Here is a 12,687-nt window from a genome sequence, read left to right as displayed (position 1 = left end):
AAGCAGAGCTGATTCCTTTCCTTCTATAGACCCATCCCCCTTCTCTGTTCTCTCCCTAGAGACATAGGATTAGGAGAAAATATAGACCAGCTGTTAGAGGAAACCAAGACTAAATTCAAAATCCAAATCAGTCATAACTACGGGATATCACCAATGAGCTCTTCTCCTCGCCTAACAAAATGGGAATCATGAAGCCAGCTCCCATAGCTAGCATCACAATTTCGATCATACGCAGGCTGTGACCTACCCAAAACTTCTGGCATGTGCTGGCAAACGTAGTCCTTACCCCTCATTGTTCTGGAAGAGGAAGTTCATAGCAGGAAGGTTGGCTTCCAGTGGTTTTTCCAGAAGAACTTGCAAGAAGGGAGGGCAGGGAGGGCGAGGCCAGCCAGAGCTACAACAGAGCCTGCCTGGGGTTGGCCTGGGGCTGGGGTGCCTGAGGAGAGGCAGATACCCAGGCAGCAGCATGATAGGTGGTTTCCTTCCCCATGGAAAACACCAATCCCACTGTGGCTTCAGGGGGCCCCAGCCTACTTCGTATCATCAACATTTCATGCCTCATGCTCAAGATCTTGCCATTAGTGCCTCATTCCCTTAGCCAAGGGCTTCTTGCCCTACCAACCCTCGCTACAGGGTGGGTCCTTTCAGGAATGGAACAATCCAAGGTGGCTCACTCGTGGCTCTGCGGAGGGAGTGAGGGCTTACAAGCACTGGGAGTCGAAGGGAAGGACCATCGAGGGGTGGGGCGCCCGCCATGGAGTGTCCTGGCCCTGACACGACAGTCAAGGAAAGGGACACGATGAGAGAGGAAGCTGCAAAGATAGACACACTTCCAGCTCAGTAAGAATAGCCAGGACCCTCTCCTCTCTATCCTTTCCACTAGGCTCCAGTCTCATTAATTTGTTCTGCCAGCTTCCTCATCTACATCATCCTAGCCCCCAGAGAGATTTTCTTTGCTTTTTTTTTTAAATTAACATATAATGTATTATTTGTTTCAGGGGTACAGATCTGTGATTCATCAGTCTTACCCAATTCACAGCACTCACCATAGCACATCCCCTCCCCAGTGTCCATCCCCAGCCCTCCCTTCCCTCCCATGCCCCTGCCCTTCCAGCAACCCTCAGTTTGTTTCCTGAGATTAAGAGTCTCTTATGGTTGGTCTCCTTCTCTGATTTTGTCTGGTTTCATTTTTTCCTCCCTTCCCCTGTGATCCTCTGCCTTGTTTCTCAAATTCTTCATATCAGGGAGATCATATGATGATTGTCTTTCTCTTATTGACTTATTTCACTTAGCATAATACCCTCTAGTTCCATCCACACTGTTGCAAATGGGTGAGATTTCATTTTTGATGGCTGCATAGTATTCCATTGTAGATATATACCACATCTTCTTTTTCCGTCCATCTGTCAATGAACATCTAGGCTCTTTCCATAGTTTGGCTATTGTGGACATTGCTGCTATAAACATAGGGTGCAGGTGCCCCTTCAGATCACTACATTTGTATCTTTGGGGTAAATATCCAGTAGTGTGATTGCTCGGATATAGGGTAGCTCTATTTTCAACTTTTTGAGGAAACTCCATGCTGTTTTCCAGAGTGGCTGCACCAGCTTGCATTCCCACCAACAGTGTAGGAGGGTTCCCCTTTCTCCGCATCCTCACCAGCATCTGTCATTTCCTGACTTGTTAATTTTAGCCATTCTGACTGATGTGAGGTGGTATCTCACTGTGGTTTTGATTTGTATTTCCCTGATGCCGAGTGGTGTTGAGCACTTTCTCATGTGTCTGTTGGCCATCTGGATGTCTTCTTTGCAGAAATGTCTGTTCATGTCTTCTGCCCATTTCTTGATTGGATTATTTGTTCTTTGGGTGTTGAGTTTGATAAATTCTGTATAGATTTTGGATACTAGCCATTTATCTGATATGTCATTTACAAATATCTTCTCCCATTCTGGCTGTTTTCTTTTGGTTTTGTTGTTTCCTTTGCTGTGCAAAAGGTTTTTATCTTGATGAATTCCCAATAGTTCATTTTGCCCTTGCTTCTCTTACTTTTGGCGATGTTTCTAGGAAGAAGTTGCTGCAGCTGAGGTTGAAGAGGTTGCTGCCTGTGTTCTCCCAGAGAGATTTTCTAGAATATGTCTCACCGCCCCCTTCTTCCCATACCTCCTTGCCTCCACATTCTCCCTCCAGACCCTAGGCTGCAGCCCCTGTCCCTTCCACAAGCCATTCCCTGAACACACCACACCTGCGTACAACTCCTCAGTGGTGTTCCTGCCTCCCTCTGCCTAGGGGCCCTGTCTGCTCCTGCTGTGCCTCCCTGCCCTTCTCTCCCCAGCACAATCTATCAGAAATGTCCTCCACTCTTTAAGTGCTGACTTGAGTCCACTCACGGGGACAGGAACAGGAATGAGGCACCCAGTTCCCTGAAAGGGCTCACACCTAGTAAGTCCACATCAGTGAGATAAATGGGAGGGAGGGGGACCTTCCCCAGGCTAGGGGAGAGGAGTCTTCTGGGAAGGCATGGTGGAGGAGGACATAGCACAGATGTGGGGGCACCTGCCCCACCTGGAGGTGGGGGCAAATGGGGGGTGTGGCCCTTCCAGGCACGCAAAACCTAAGAAGTGCAAGGATTCTGACCCAAACTCTGAGGGCACGAGGGAAGGAGGAGCCTCACATGAGGAGACTGCTGAGGGGACAACCTGGACCCTGTGGCAGCTGTGCACAGCCTACCGGGGAGGAGCGGGAGGGTAGAGAGGCCACAGGCTCTGGGCTCTGGACATGGCTGGATGTGAGCAGCCATCAGGAGGGTGGGGAAGGGCAGGCCAAACACAGCCTCGGGAGGATAGGGAGGGAACAGTTTGTCCAAAGGGACTGCATTTTGGGTGGTGACCTTCCAAGGCAAGGCTGTAAATCTGGAGAGAGTCACTGGCCCCAGAATTCCAAGAACACTGCTTTCCAGATTCTTTAATGATGGCGCAGCCTGAAGCCTAAGGGAGACACAGGCCCTGAACACCAGAAGTCAAGTTCCTGGGCTTCTACTTACTGAGAACTACACATGGAATAAAGAGGATGTAGGAAAAGCAGCTTTCTCAAGTATGGTTCTTCTGTCCCCCCTAGACCAGTTGCAAGCATGTCCCCCTGACCAGGGAGCCATAGCCATGCCCAGGGCCACTCTAACTCGAAGAACACAGTCTTACTGCAGATACTACTCAGGAATTATAACGTCCCACACCATATGTTATACACCGTAACTTCATCTAAAATTAACCGCTCTTCCTGCAGGTCCCCCTTCCAGGGTGGGCTACTCTGCATTCCTGGGGTGGGGAAAGGGGCTATTGTCAGCCAGACTTGCCTCTCTCCATCTCCCCGCCTGCTGCCCCTCTGTGGCACTCGGTGAGAAGGCCCTCCCTGGAGCCCTCCTGACCGGACTCTGTTGCTCCTTCCATAAGCCCCTCAGCTAGAAGGAAGCAGGTGGGCGAATCTTGGCATGCCTTGTGCCGCAGGCACGGTCCTGCATGAGCGGCTGTCTTCCCGCCAGCCTGGGAGGGACAGCTCCCACGCAGGTGTCCCCGCCCCCGAGCCAGGTGCAGCGCAGGTGCCTCCCTCCAGCGAGAGCCACAGCGAGACCACATCCTCCGTCTCGGGACCTCTCGGAGAGGATTTCCTGCATATGTGAGGCCTCATCCTTGAATGCCAACACCTGTCTACACTGTTAACCCATTTTGGACGCAACTCTTCCTGTCTGGATTCCCTAATCCATGCTGACTAAATGGAAATCCGTAATGGCCACACGGTGATCTTTTCTCGGTGCCTCTGGGCCAGCAGTATGCACGCGGACCCTCAGCTGCTGTGTGGGAACGCCCTTGGCCGAGCGTGGATGGAACCTAACTTGTCGGTTTGTTCGCTCCAGTTTGGCCTGTCTTTCCTCGTCATCCTTCGTATGTTGCCCGGTCGTGAGGACGCGCATGCGCTATGCGGCCGTCTGCCCGGGCTCCCGCGCCGCCCTGCATGGCCTTGCCTCTCGTGCCCTTAAGTTGTTGTTTTTAATTTGTCCCGAGCTGGGACACAAATAACAGAGCAAAACTAGACAGGCCCTGGGGAGGGGGGGATGTCTGGGGCTCACTGACAGGTCAAAGGCTGGGCTTTGTATTACAAGCTTCACATATCTATCCTCAAGGTTTCAGCACTTCTCTCTCTCCCTTGCTGGCACTCTCTGGACTCTGGGCTGCTCAGATGGTCGGCTGGCTCACTGATGGGTCTCAGATGCATCAGAGGAGATGCTGCTGCAGGCCCAGGCTGCCGGCTTCGGGTTAGGTAAAATGAGAGGGGAAGGTGCTCAGCGTGGGGTGTCTGTGAGCATGGGCCTGGGGGCGGCCAGGGCGGTCTGTCCACGGTCACTCTGCAGTTCAGTGAGATGTGCTGCTGGGATGGGAAAGCAGGCCGCCTGGGTCCTGGGTAGCAGGACTTCTGGGCACAGTGAGCTGTCTGTCTTTTCCAGGACAATCCACTTGTCCTAGCACCCAGCAGGGGTAAATTCGGGCCCACACTGTGACTTGGAATAATGAACAATGTCTCTTCCTGGGCCTCAGTTTCCTACACTGGAAAATAAAAAGAAAAATGACAGCTGGGGGGGTGGGTGGGGGAGTGGAAGTAGCAGTACGTGACATGGTAGAGGCAAGGGTCACAGGACTCTTTCCCTGGTCTTCCTTCTGGGAATGAGGAAAATTGCATTGAACTCACTACTAAGAAACCTGGACTCTAGTCCCAGCTCCACCTTACTTCCCTGTGTGACCATTAGCCTCTCTGGGCCTCAGTTTCCCCTCCACATAAGCAGGAGCTTGAACTGCTCGACTTCGGAGGTCCCTCCCAGCTCCAGAATTCCAGGATTCTCCTCCTCTCCTCCTCCTCTTCCTCCTCCTGCTGCTCTCAAGGGTGGGAGTGTGCATGTGTGTGTACATGTGTGCATGTGTGTGTGTGTGTGTGTGTGTGTGTGTGTGTGTGTACTGGGGGCAGGGGAAGGGAGAGAGTCCCACAGAGGATGGGGTGGCAGTTAGGAGGAAAGGGGACCAGGACTTTCCGTGCCACTGGGTCTCAGAGCTTTCTTAGCAACTAATGGCACTTGGGGTTGTTTAATCATTAAAGGAAGGAACGAAGCCAGGAGCGCCTCAAAGTCCAACCGGCAGTGAGTGACTCTAACAGAGAAGCATGGAGCCGGCAACAATGGGGCCTGGAGCGTCAGGAAATGGGGTCAGGACTGTGACAGCTCCACGCTCAGCGCTAGGCTCCGGAGTCAGCCTGCACGCCTACGACATCGGGGTCCTGGTTGTCTACTTCATCTTTGTCATTGGTGTGGGGGTCTGGGTGAGTAGTCCTGGAGGCTGGAGGCTGACAGGGGAGGCAGGGACAGCTCCCTTCTCTGGCTGGGGGTGAAGCTGGGGGCAGGGTGGGCAGAAGGAAGGTGGATTAGGGAGGCACAGGTGTAAGGTGCAGAAATCCTTCCGAAATCCTTCTCTCCAGTCCCTTCTTTTCTAGATGGGCAGACTGTGGCACAGAGAGGGGTGTGACATGCCTGAGGGCACATAGCAAGCAGAGGCAGACCAGGCAAGGACCCCCATCTCCCAACTCCCTGTCTCTGTGCATCTGCGGCTTTTGGCCCCACCCATCCCCCATCCCCACTCCTGCCCTCCTTCCCATGCCAGGATTGCCAGCTCTGTGATCGCTCCACTCTTGGCCTACCCCCCCCCCCCTCCACCAGTGGGTGTCTTGGCAAGGAATGGTGCTTTCTAACGGAGCTGGGTTTGGGTGCTCGTGGGAAGGGAGCCAGGTGACTCGGAAGGTCCTTCTGCTCTCCATTGTCCACCAGAGCCTTAGCCCTGGAGCGGGGGCCAGGCTCTAAGAGGAGGGAGCCCTGATTTCAGATCCCAGCTGACAGAGCCCCGGAGCCCTGGGAACATGCGAATGCTCTGTGAGCCCCCTTTTCTCATGTGGACAGTGAGAACGATAAAGACTACTCCACAGAGGGGTCATGGCCCTGAGTAACATGACACATTTAGGCACCTGGCCCAGTGCCCGGCATGGCAGGGAGCAAGACATGGCAGGTGTCACCGCGGCCCCTTCGGGAGACGGGCCAGCCCCCTCAGATGCTGCTGGGTGGCAGACGGTGATGGGAGTCCCAGCCAGTCACTTACTGAGGCTGGGTCACACACTCTCTCTGGGCCCCAGTTCCCTCAGCTGTACAGCGGGGTGAACAGTCCCTCCTCCCAAGGCTGATGTGAGGAAGAAATGGGCAAAAGGCTGGTCACCGACTCCTGGCAGGAAAGGCACCAACTCCTCAGTGACCTTGGGCAAGTTGCTCCCTGACTCCGGCCTCAGTTTCCTCACGTGTGAGAAGAATTCCTTCTGCTCATCTGGCCTGCCCGAGGGCTGGAGGTGACAGGTGACAGGTGAAGTTCAAGCAAAGGCTTCACAAGAACCAGCCCCTCCCCTCCCCCAACACTCCCTCGTGACTAGGGATGTTTCCTTGAGGCAAAGAAGCCCCTTTTCTCTTTTCCTTTCCTCTTCTTCAGGTATGTCTCCTACCTCTAGACCCAATCAGAGACCTGCTGGCTTCAGCATTTTTTTTTTAAATTTTATTTGTTTATTTGTCAGAGAGAGACAGAAAGAGCACAAGCAGGGGAGCAGCAGAGGCAGAGGGAGAAGTAGGCTCCCTACGGAGTGAGGAACCCGATGTGGGGCTCGATCCCAAGATCCTGGGATCATGACTTGAGCCCAAGGCAAACGCTTAACCAACTGCGCCACCCAGGCATCCCGAGCTTTTAGCATCTTAATAAAGTCAGGTTTCTGCTTCCATGCCTGCCATCCATGCTCCCAGCCCCTGAGGCCCCAGAGGAACTCACTCACATCCACTCTCCTCTTGTTCTTCAGATGAGGGGACTGGCCGGGCTCCTACAGTGTGGTCCCACTTCAGGCCAGGGCAGAGAAGCCCCAAATGGGGCCCCTCTCTGCTTGGGCCTGTGGGGCTTTCTGCCATCCTAGCCCCAGTGTGGGAGTCCTGCAGAAAGGAGATCAGGTATAAATCACTTCCTGAACCAGAGTTTGGACAGAAGGAGGGCTAAGGGGGCAATAACCAGAATCTTGCGCGCTTGCCCAACACGGTGCTGCTCGCCAAGGCTTTAACCTCTGTTGACCCCTTGGCTCTTCACACCAGCGGACGAACGGTGAGGCCCAGAGAGAGGTGGTGCCCCTCCCAAAGGCAGGTCGAGTAAAACCAGTGAAACTGCCCATCCGGGTCTCATGGTCCCCCAGTGCCTGAGCCCAGGGACAGGTTGCTGAGGTGGGGCAGAGGTGGGTGAGCTCCAGAAACCCTCAGCTCTCTCCCCTTCCTTTCCAGTCATCCATTCGCGCGAGCCGAGGCACAATTGGTGGCTATTTCCTGGCGGGGAGGTCCATGAGCTGGTGGCCGGTGAGTCAATCTTCCTCCCTGCCCCTCCCACCATTGGATCCTCGTCTTGTCTTCTTTTGCTAATGTCTCAGCCCCATGAGTGGGGTTCCTGGCAGTCTGGGCTTCTTCTCTATGGCCCCAAGTCACCCCACCACCAGAATGATCTTGTTAACACACACCTTGGGTGAGCGCCCTCCAAAAGAAATAACCTAGAACGTTCCTGTCTTGGAGAAGCTCAGGTTAGCTGGACAGACAGACTCACAGACAACAGGAGGGAAGCAGGGGGGCTGTGTGTATCTCCGGGAAGACTCTGGCCTCAGCCACGGGAGGTGGGAAGGAGACGTATCTGCTTAGTACTGTGGAGCAGTGAGGGGGACCACAGACGTCCATCCCCAGCAACCTCAGGGAACTGATCCCGACGCCTTTGCCAACCCCAGCCTCCCCTATCCGCCTGCCTCACTTGTTTCTCTTAGTCCGCAAAACTAACTTCCTCTTCCTGAAACAGCACGGAGGGAGGTACGCCCTGCCTGGAAATCGAATGGTAGGAGAGTCAGCACCCGGGGCGCTGCGGCTGTGTACACGCGCAGACACACCCGGCTCACACACGCGCGTGTGCATGCACTTACACACCACCAGCCATCCCTACACCCCATGCTGGCTCTTCCCATTTTCTCCACCTGCACAGGTGACAGACTCACTAAAGAGGAGAGGAAGCCCAGGATTCTGACAGAGCTCTCTGGAAGGTTCGGGTATCTGGGACAGGAGGAGTTTGGGTCAGGGAGATCTCGTGTCTTCAGCGTGAGAGTCCCCAGGACAGCAGGGGACGGAGGGCCTGGCAGCTCACAGGAAGAGTGACTGGGTTCCCAGTGGTGCCCGCCATCCCCTCGACAGAAGAAAGCAAGCCCCTTGGAGCCCATTCCTCTCTGCTGGATCCCCAGCCCCACCCCCTATCACAGCCCTGGAGATGAGTCACTAGCAGGGACGAGAAGCAGGACAGGGCGCCTCTCTGGTCCATTTGGGGGAGTGACCAGGGGCTGGCCCGGGTGCTCATCCGGCCCTGCAGAGAGCAGATCTTCCTGCTCCATGTGAAACTCTGTGTCTCACTGTAGGTGTGAGGAAACCCCATGCCTCTGGACACGAGGAGGGTGCTCCCGAGACCAGTGGAGTGTGGACACGGGCCGTCTCTGTGGGGCACGGCCGTGTGTGTGGTGTGGAGCTGGGCCTCCTGCCCTGGGAGCAGGCTTCAGCCTGAGCAGAGCCAACCCTGCTTGGGGTATCTCTGTCCCATTGACAACCCTGGAGCTTACGGGAGTCTGTGACAGTCCTGAGACGTGCCTCACCCCCCATCCTGTACCCCAAAGAGAGTGTGTGGCTGGGAAGCCAAGAGCAGGAGCAGCAGCATCCCTGGTCCCAGGGGGCCCGTCTGGTCCCCCTTCCAACCCTGATGACCGATGTCTCCTTGAGTCGTGAGCTAGGAGCCTGTGCTGAGTAGGTTCAAAGCAGCTCCCTGCTCCTAGAGCAGCCTCAGGGAAGGCCCAGTGCTCTGTGCCCTGGCTAGGTGCTCCAGCGCCGGCCCCACCAGCATCCCCAGGACCACCCGAGTGTGTGGCGGCAGAGGTGCCTGAGGCAATGAGCAACGTCAAGCCGGTTGTAATCTCTGTGCCTTTATGCGTCTGCGGTCTGATCTCTGAAGGCCTCAGTACCTTTTCTTTGTTTTCGCTTTCTACCGCCCAGCAACCTCTAAAACAGGCAGTGGGAACAGGTGAGTCCCCACATTTTATAAGTGGAGAGTCAGGATTTGCAGGAGGAAGTGATTTTATTAGGCTGACACAGGGGACAAGCCCAGAGCAGAGTCTACACCTCTGGCCCTGGGGGCCTGTCCCCAAGGGCTGGTCTCTGCCCAGGCTCCAGAGCGCCTCCCTCTGACCCTCCCCCTGCCCCACGAAGGATCCCATCCAATAATAAAAGGTGATAGTAATGAGTGCTTATTAGGAGCTCAGCAATAATTGTGCAGTCATTACTGGAGTCAGTCTGGTTACCGGAGCCAGGGTTCAAAGGTTCATCACTCACTGGTTCTGGAGCTCCGGCAAGTCATTTATCAGTGCCTGAGTTCCCCCCTCAGTCAGCTGGGGATGTAACAGGATATCCGACCCAGAGCTGTGGTGAGGACTGCATGAGGAAACTTAGAACATTGCCCGACACTTGGCGATGCTGCTTACGTACTAACTGTACTAACCATTATGGTCCTTATGTCAGTGTCTCTAAGGCCTCAGAATATTTGGCTGCCTCCTAGAGAAACATGACCTCAACTCAGAGGCTGGCTCAGCCTGTGGTCAGCCCTTTGGCTTCTCCCTCTGCCTGGCCTTGCCCTGGAGCCTGGAGGCACTGGGGTCACGGGGGGGGGGGGCCTTTCCAATCCCTCTCGAGGGGACCTCCTCCTTCCCCTCAACATCCTCATCTCTGGAGGCCCCCAGATGGACAGCCCAGTGCAGAGCCTTGTCCTCCCTACGTGACCCTGCTCCCCAAGGCTTTCCTTCTTTCCCACTTGGCCACTCACTCACTGGGTGGCCTGAGGCCAGTGGCTTTGTTTTTCCCAACATTATTTCCTTCTTCTGTAAATTGAAAAGATTAATGCCCATCCCTTGAAATGTTCATGAAGATCAAGTGTATTGCTGCATATTAAATGCCTCGCGCAGTGCCTGCATACATAGGTACCCAGTGAATGTCAGGTCCATCCCTCCTCCTCTGTGCTCCCTCATGTCCTCTCCTTCCTCTGATCTCAGATTTCCTGAGCCCAGCTCCTGCTCTGTCCACAGCTCCTGAGGCCTGTGGTCCTGGCTCCAGACTGATTTGGGTTAAAACTGACCCTGAACCTTGACCCCACTTGTGCCTTGCAGATTGGAGCCTCTCTGATGTCCAGCAATGTGGGCAGTGGCTTGTTCATTGGCCTGGCTGGGACAGGAGCCGCTGGAGGTCTTGCTGTGGGCGGCTTTGAATGGAATGTAAGGAAGTTGGCCTGGAGGCTTCTTAGAGGAAAATGGAGGTCTGAAGCTTCCCTGACCTCCATCCCAGTCTTTAGTGTTGAGGGAAGCATTGGAGGTACTTGGGGAGGCTGCATGGTAAATCAAGAACCCATTTTATAGATGAGGAAATCAAGGCCTGGAGGAGGAAGAGGGACTCATCAGACCACACAGCACCAAGATTAGGTCCCAGGTCCCTTGCTCCCTGGCTCAGTTCTCTCCCTAGGGTAGGGGCTGCCCCTCTCTCTGCATCTAGGATGTAGAGACCTACTTCTCCCCACTCTCCAAGGCAACCTGGCTGCTTCTGGCCCTGGGCTGGATCTTTGTCCCTGTGTACATCGCCGCCGGGGCGGTCACGATGCCGCAGTACCTGAAGAAGCGGTTTGGCGGCCACAGGATCCAGGTGTACATGTCTGTCCTGTCTCTTATCCTCTACATCTTCACCAAGATTTCTGTGAGTACCCACTCCAGTGTGGCCACCTTCTTCTTTAAAATGCTGAGTTTATTTTTTTAAGAGTTTATTTATTTGAGAGAGAGAGAGAGAGAGCATGTGCGCAAGAGCAGGGGGAGGGGCAGGGGGAGAAGGAGAAGCAGACTCCCTGCTGAGCAGGGACCCTGATGCGGGGGCTCCATCCCGAGACCCTGGGATCAAGACCTGAGCTGAAGGTAGATGCTTAACTGACTGAGCTATGCAGCCGCCCGAAAATGCTGAGTTTGTGTCATGGCTTATTGTTGGGTGTAGGGATGGATAGATGGATGGATGGATGGATGGATGGATGGACAGCTAATAGATTGGTAGAAGGAAGGAAGGGAGGAAGAAGGGATGAAACCACGTACCTTCAATGCAAGCCCCCGCTCAGCAGTGGAGTGATCACAGATGAATAAGAAATGTCTGTTGTGTAAATGACAGTCCCTCTATTCAAAGACTCCATCATCTAGAGCTCATTGGCTCATTTATCTTTCTGTTAAGTGATTCTCCATTTAGCACCATGCATTGATTACCTAGAATGTTACAGTAACAAAGGTCCTTATTCTTCCTTGCTTGACCTGCACTCAGAAAACACACTTAAGGCCGATAGCTTGCCCACATCCACACAGAATGTAGCTGTGGGACTGGAACTAAAGTTGGGGTCCTGTGCCCCAGTCCAGGGGTCCTTGCACCTTGCCCTGTTGTAGACCTGGGATGGGCTCATTAAAGAGCTGTGCAGGGGCGTCAGCAAGCAGGCACCGACAGGGACCGAGCTTGAAAATGAGCCCAAGGCCGCTCCGGCAGAGGACGCTCCAGAGTCCTCTAATAAACCTGAACACGAGGCGTGTCTGGAAGTGCGGTCCTCTGCACCGGGCTCCTGCCCCTGCATGTCCGTGGGTGCCGGAGCTGCCTCTGCTGCCTCTGCTCTGCTAGGGAGCAGGCGGCGAGCCTCTGGGGACTCGCTCTCTCTTCTCCGACCCCTGCTCCCCGCTTCACCTCCTTTGTCTTCACTTGATTCCTTCACCCCTGCCTTCTGGGCAAAGACTCTCCTATCAGCGCCCCAGATGACATTGTTCCCGGTTCCAAAGTTGGATGTGGGGCTCCTCTGCTCGACACTCCCTATGGCCCCTCAGCGTCTGCAAGGTCAAGCCCGTCCTCCTCAGCACAGCATTCTAGGCTCACCCTCATCATGGGATGAGGGCTGCCAGCACTTGGTATCGCTGAGCAGGAGGCGACATACCCTGGTGGCCACAGCAAGGGCCTCAAGTGACCTCGACTCCTGGGTCCCGGCTCTCTGCAGACTGACATCTTCTCTGGAGCTCTCTTCATCCAGATGGCCTTGGGCTGGAACCTTTACCTCTCCACGGTGATGCTGCTGGTGGTGACGGCCGTCTACACCATTGCTGGTAGGGCCGAGGACAGGTTGCACTGGGGCGCAGGCATCAGGAGCAGAAACCAAGAGACAGAAGGAGGTGGAGAGGGATGCCTAGGGATGTAGCAGTGAGCAGGGGTGCGACTAGGGGATTGTCATCGGGACTGGAGTCATCAGGACCTGCTCTGGACAAAGCCACCAGCCCGCTTTCCCCTGTCTCCTCCAGGTCTGGGCACTTGGGACCCCAGCTCGTGGCTAAGTCAGCCTGCAAAGCTGGGGAATTTCAGTGGAGTTGGGGTAGGTGGAAATTCCCAGCACAGCGGAGGAATAGCCCTAGGATATTAACAACAAGAACTAACTGAGGCACAGTGGCCACACTCAGGGCCTG

General features: G+C 54.8%; 1 protein-coding gene across 5 annotated transcripts in view; it reads left to right on the top strand.

Annotated features, from left to right (window-relative positions):
- SLC5A9 (solute carrier family 5 member 9) overlaps positions 1 to 12,687 on the top strand; it is a 30,386-nt gene that overhangs the window by 999 nt on the left and 16,700 nt on the right. Inside the window, exons 2-8 of one of the 5 annotated variants that reach the window (XM_032302922.1) lie at positions 2,957 to 3,090; positions 3,536 to 4,311; positions 5,140 to 5,358; positions 7,388 to 7,459; positions 10,336 to 10,440; positions 10,748 to 10,912; positions 12,228 to 12,333. In XM_032302922.1, the coding sequence (XP_032158813.1) occupies positions 5,203 to 5,358; positions 7,388 to 7,459; positions 10,336 to 10,440; positions 10,748 to 10,912; positions 12,228 to 12,333 (604 nt within the window). In that variant the 5' untranslated portion in view covers positions 2,957 to 3,090; positions 3,536 to 4,311; positions 5,140 to 5,202. Of the gene's footprint in view, positions 1 to 2,956; positions 4,312 to 5,139; positions 5,359 to 7,387; positions 7,460 to 10,335; positions 10,441 to 10,747; positions 10,913 to 12,227; positions 12,334 to 12,687 lie in introns of all 5 variants that reach the window. The other 4 variants (XM_032302923.1, XM_032302924.1, XM_032302921.1 and 1 more) reach the window with 4 other exon arrangements.

This window comes from Mustela erminea, chromosome 10 (genome assembly GCF_009829155.1).
Source record: "Mustela erminea isolate mMusErm1 chromosome 10, mMusErm1.Pri, whole genome shotgun sequence".
Classification (NCBI taxonomy): Eukaryota; Metazoa; Chordata; class Mammalia; order Carnivora; family Mustelidae; genus Mustela; species Mustela erminea.
The sequence above is the reverse complement of the archived record's forward strand: the minus strand, read 5'-3'. Positions and strand labels throughout refer to the sequence as shown.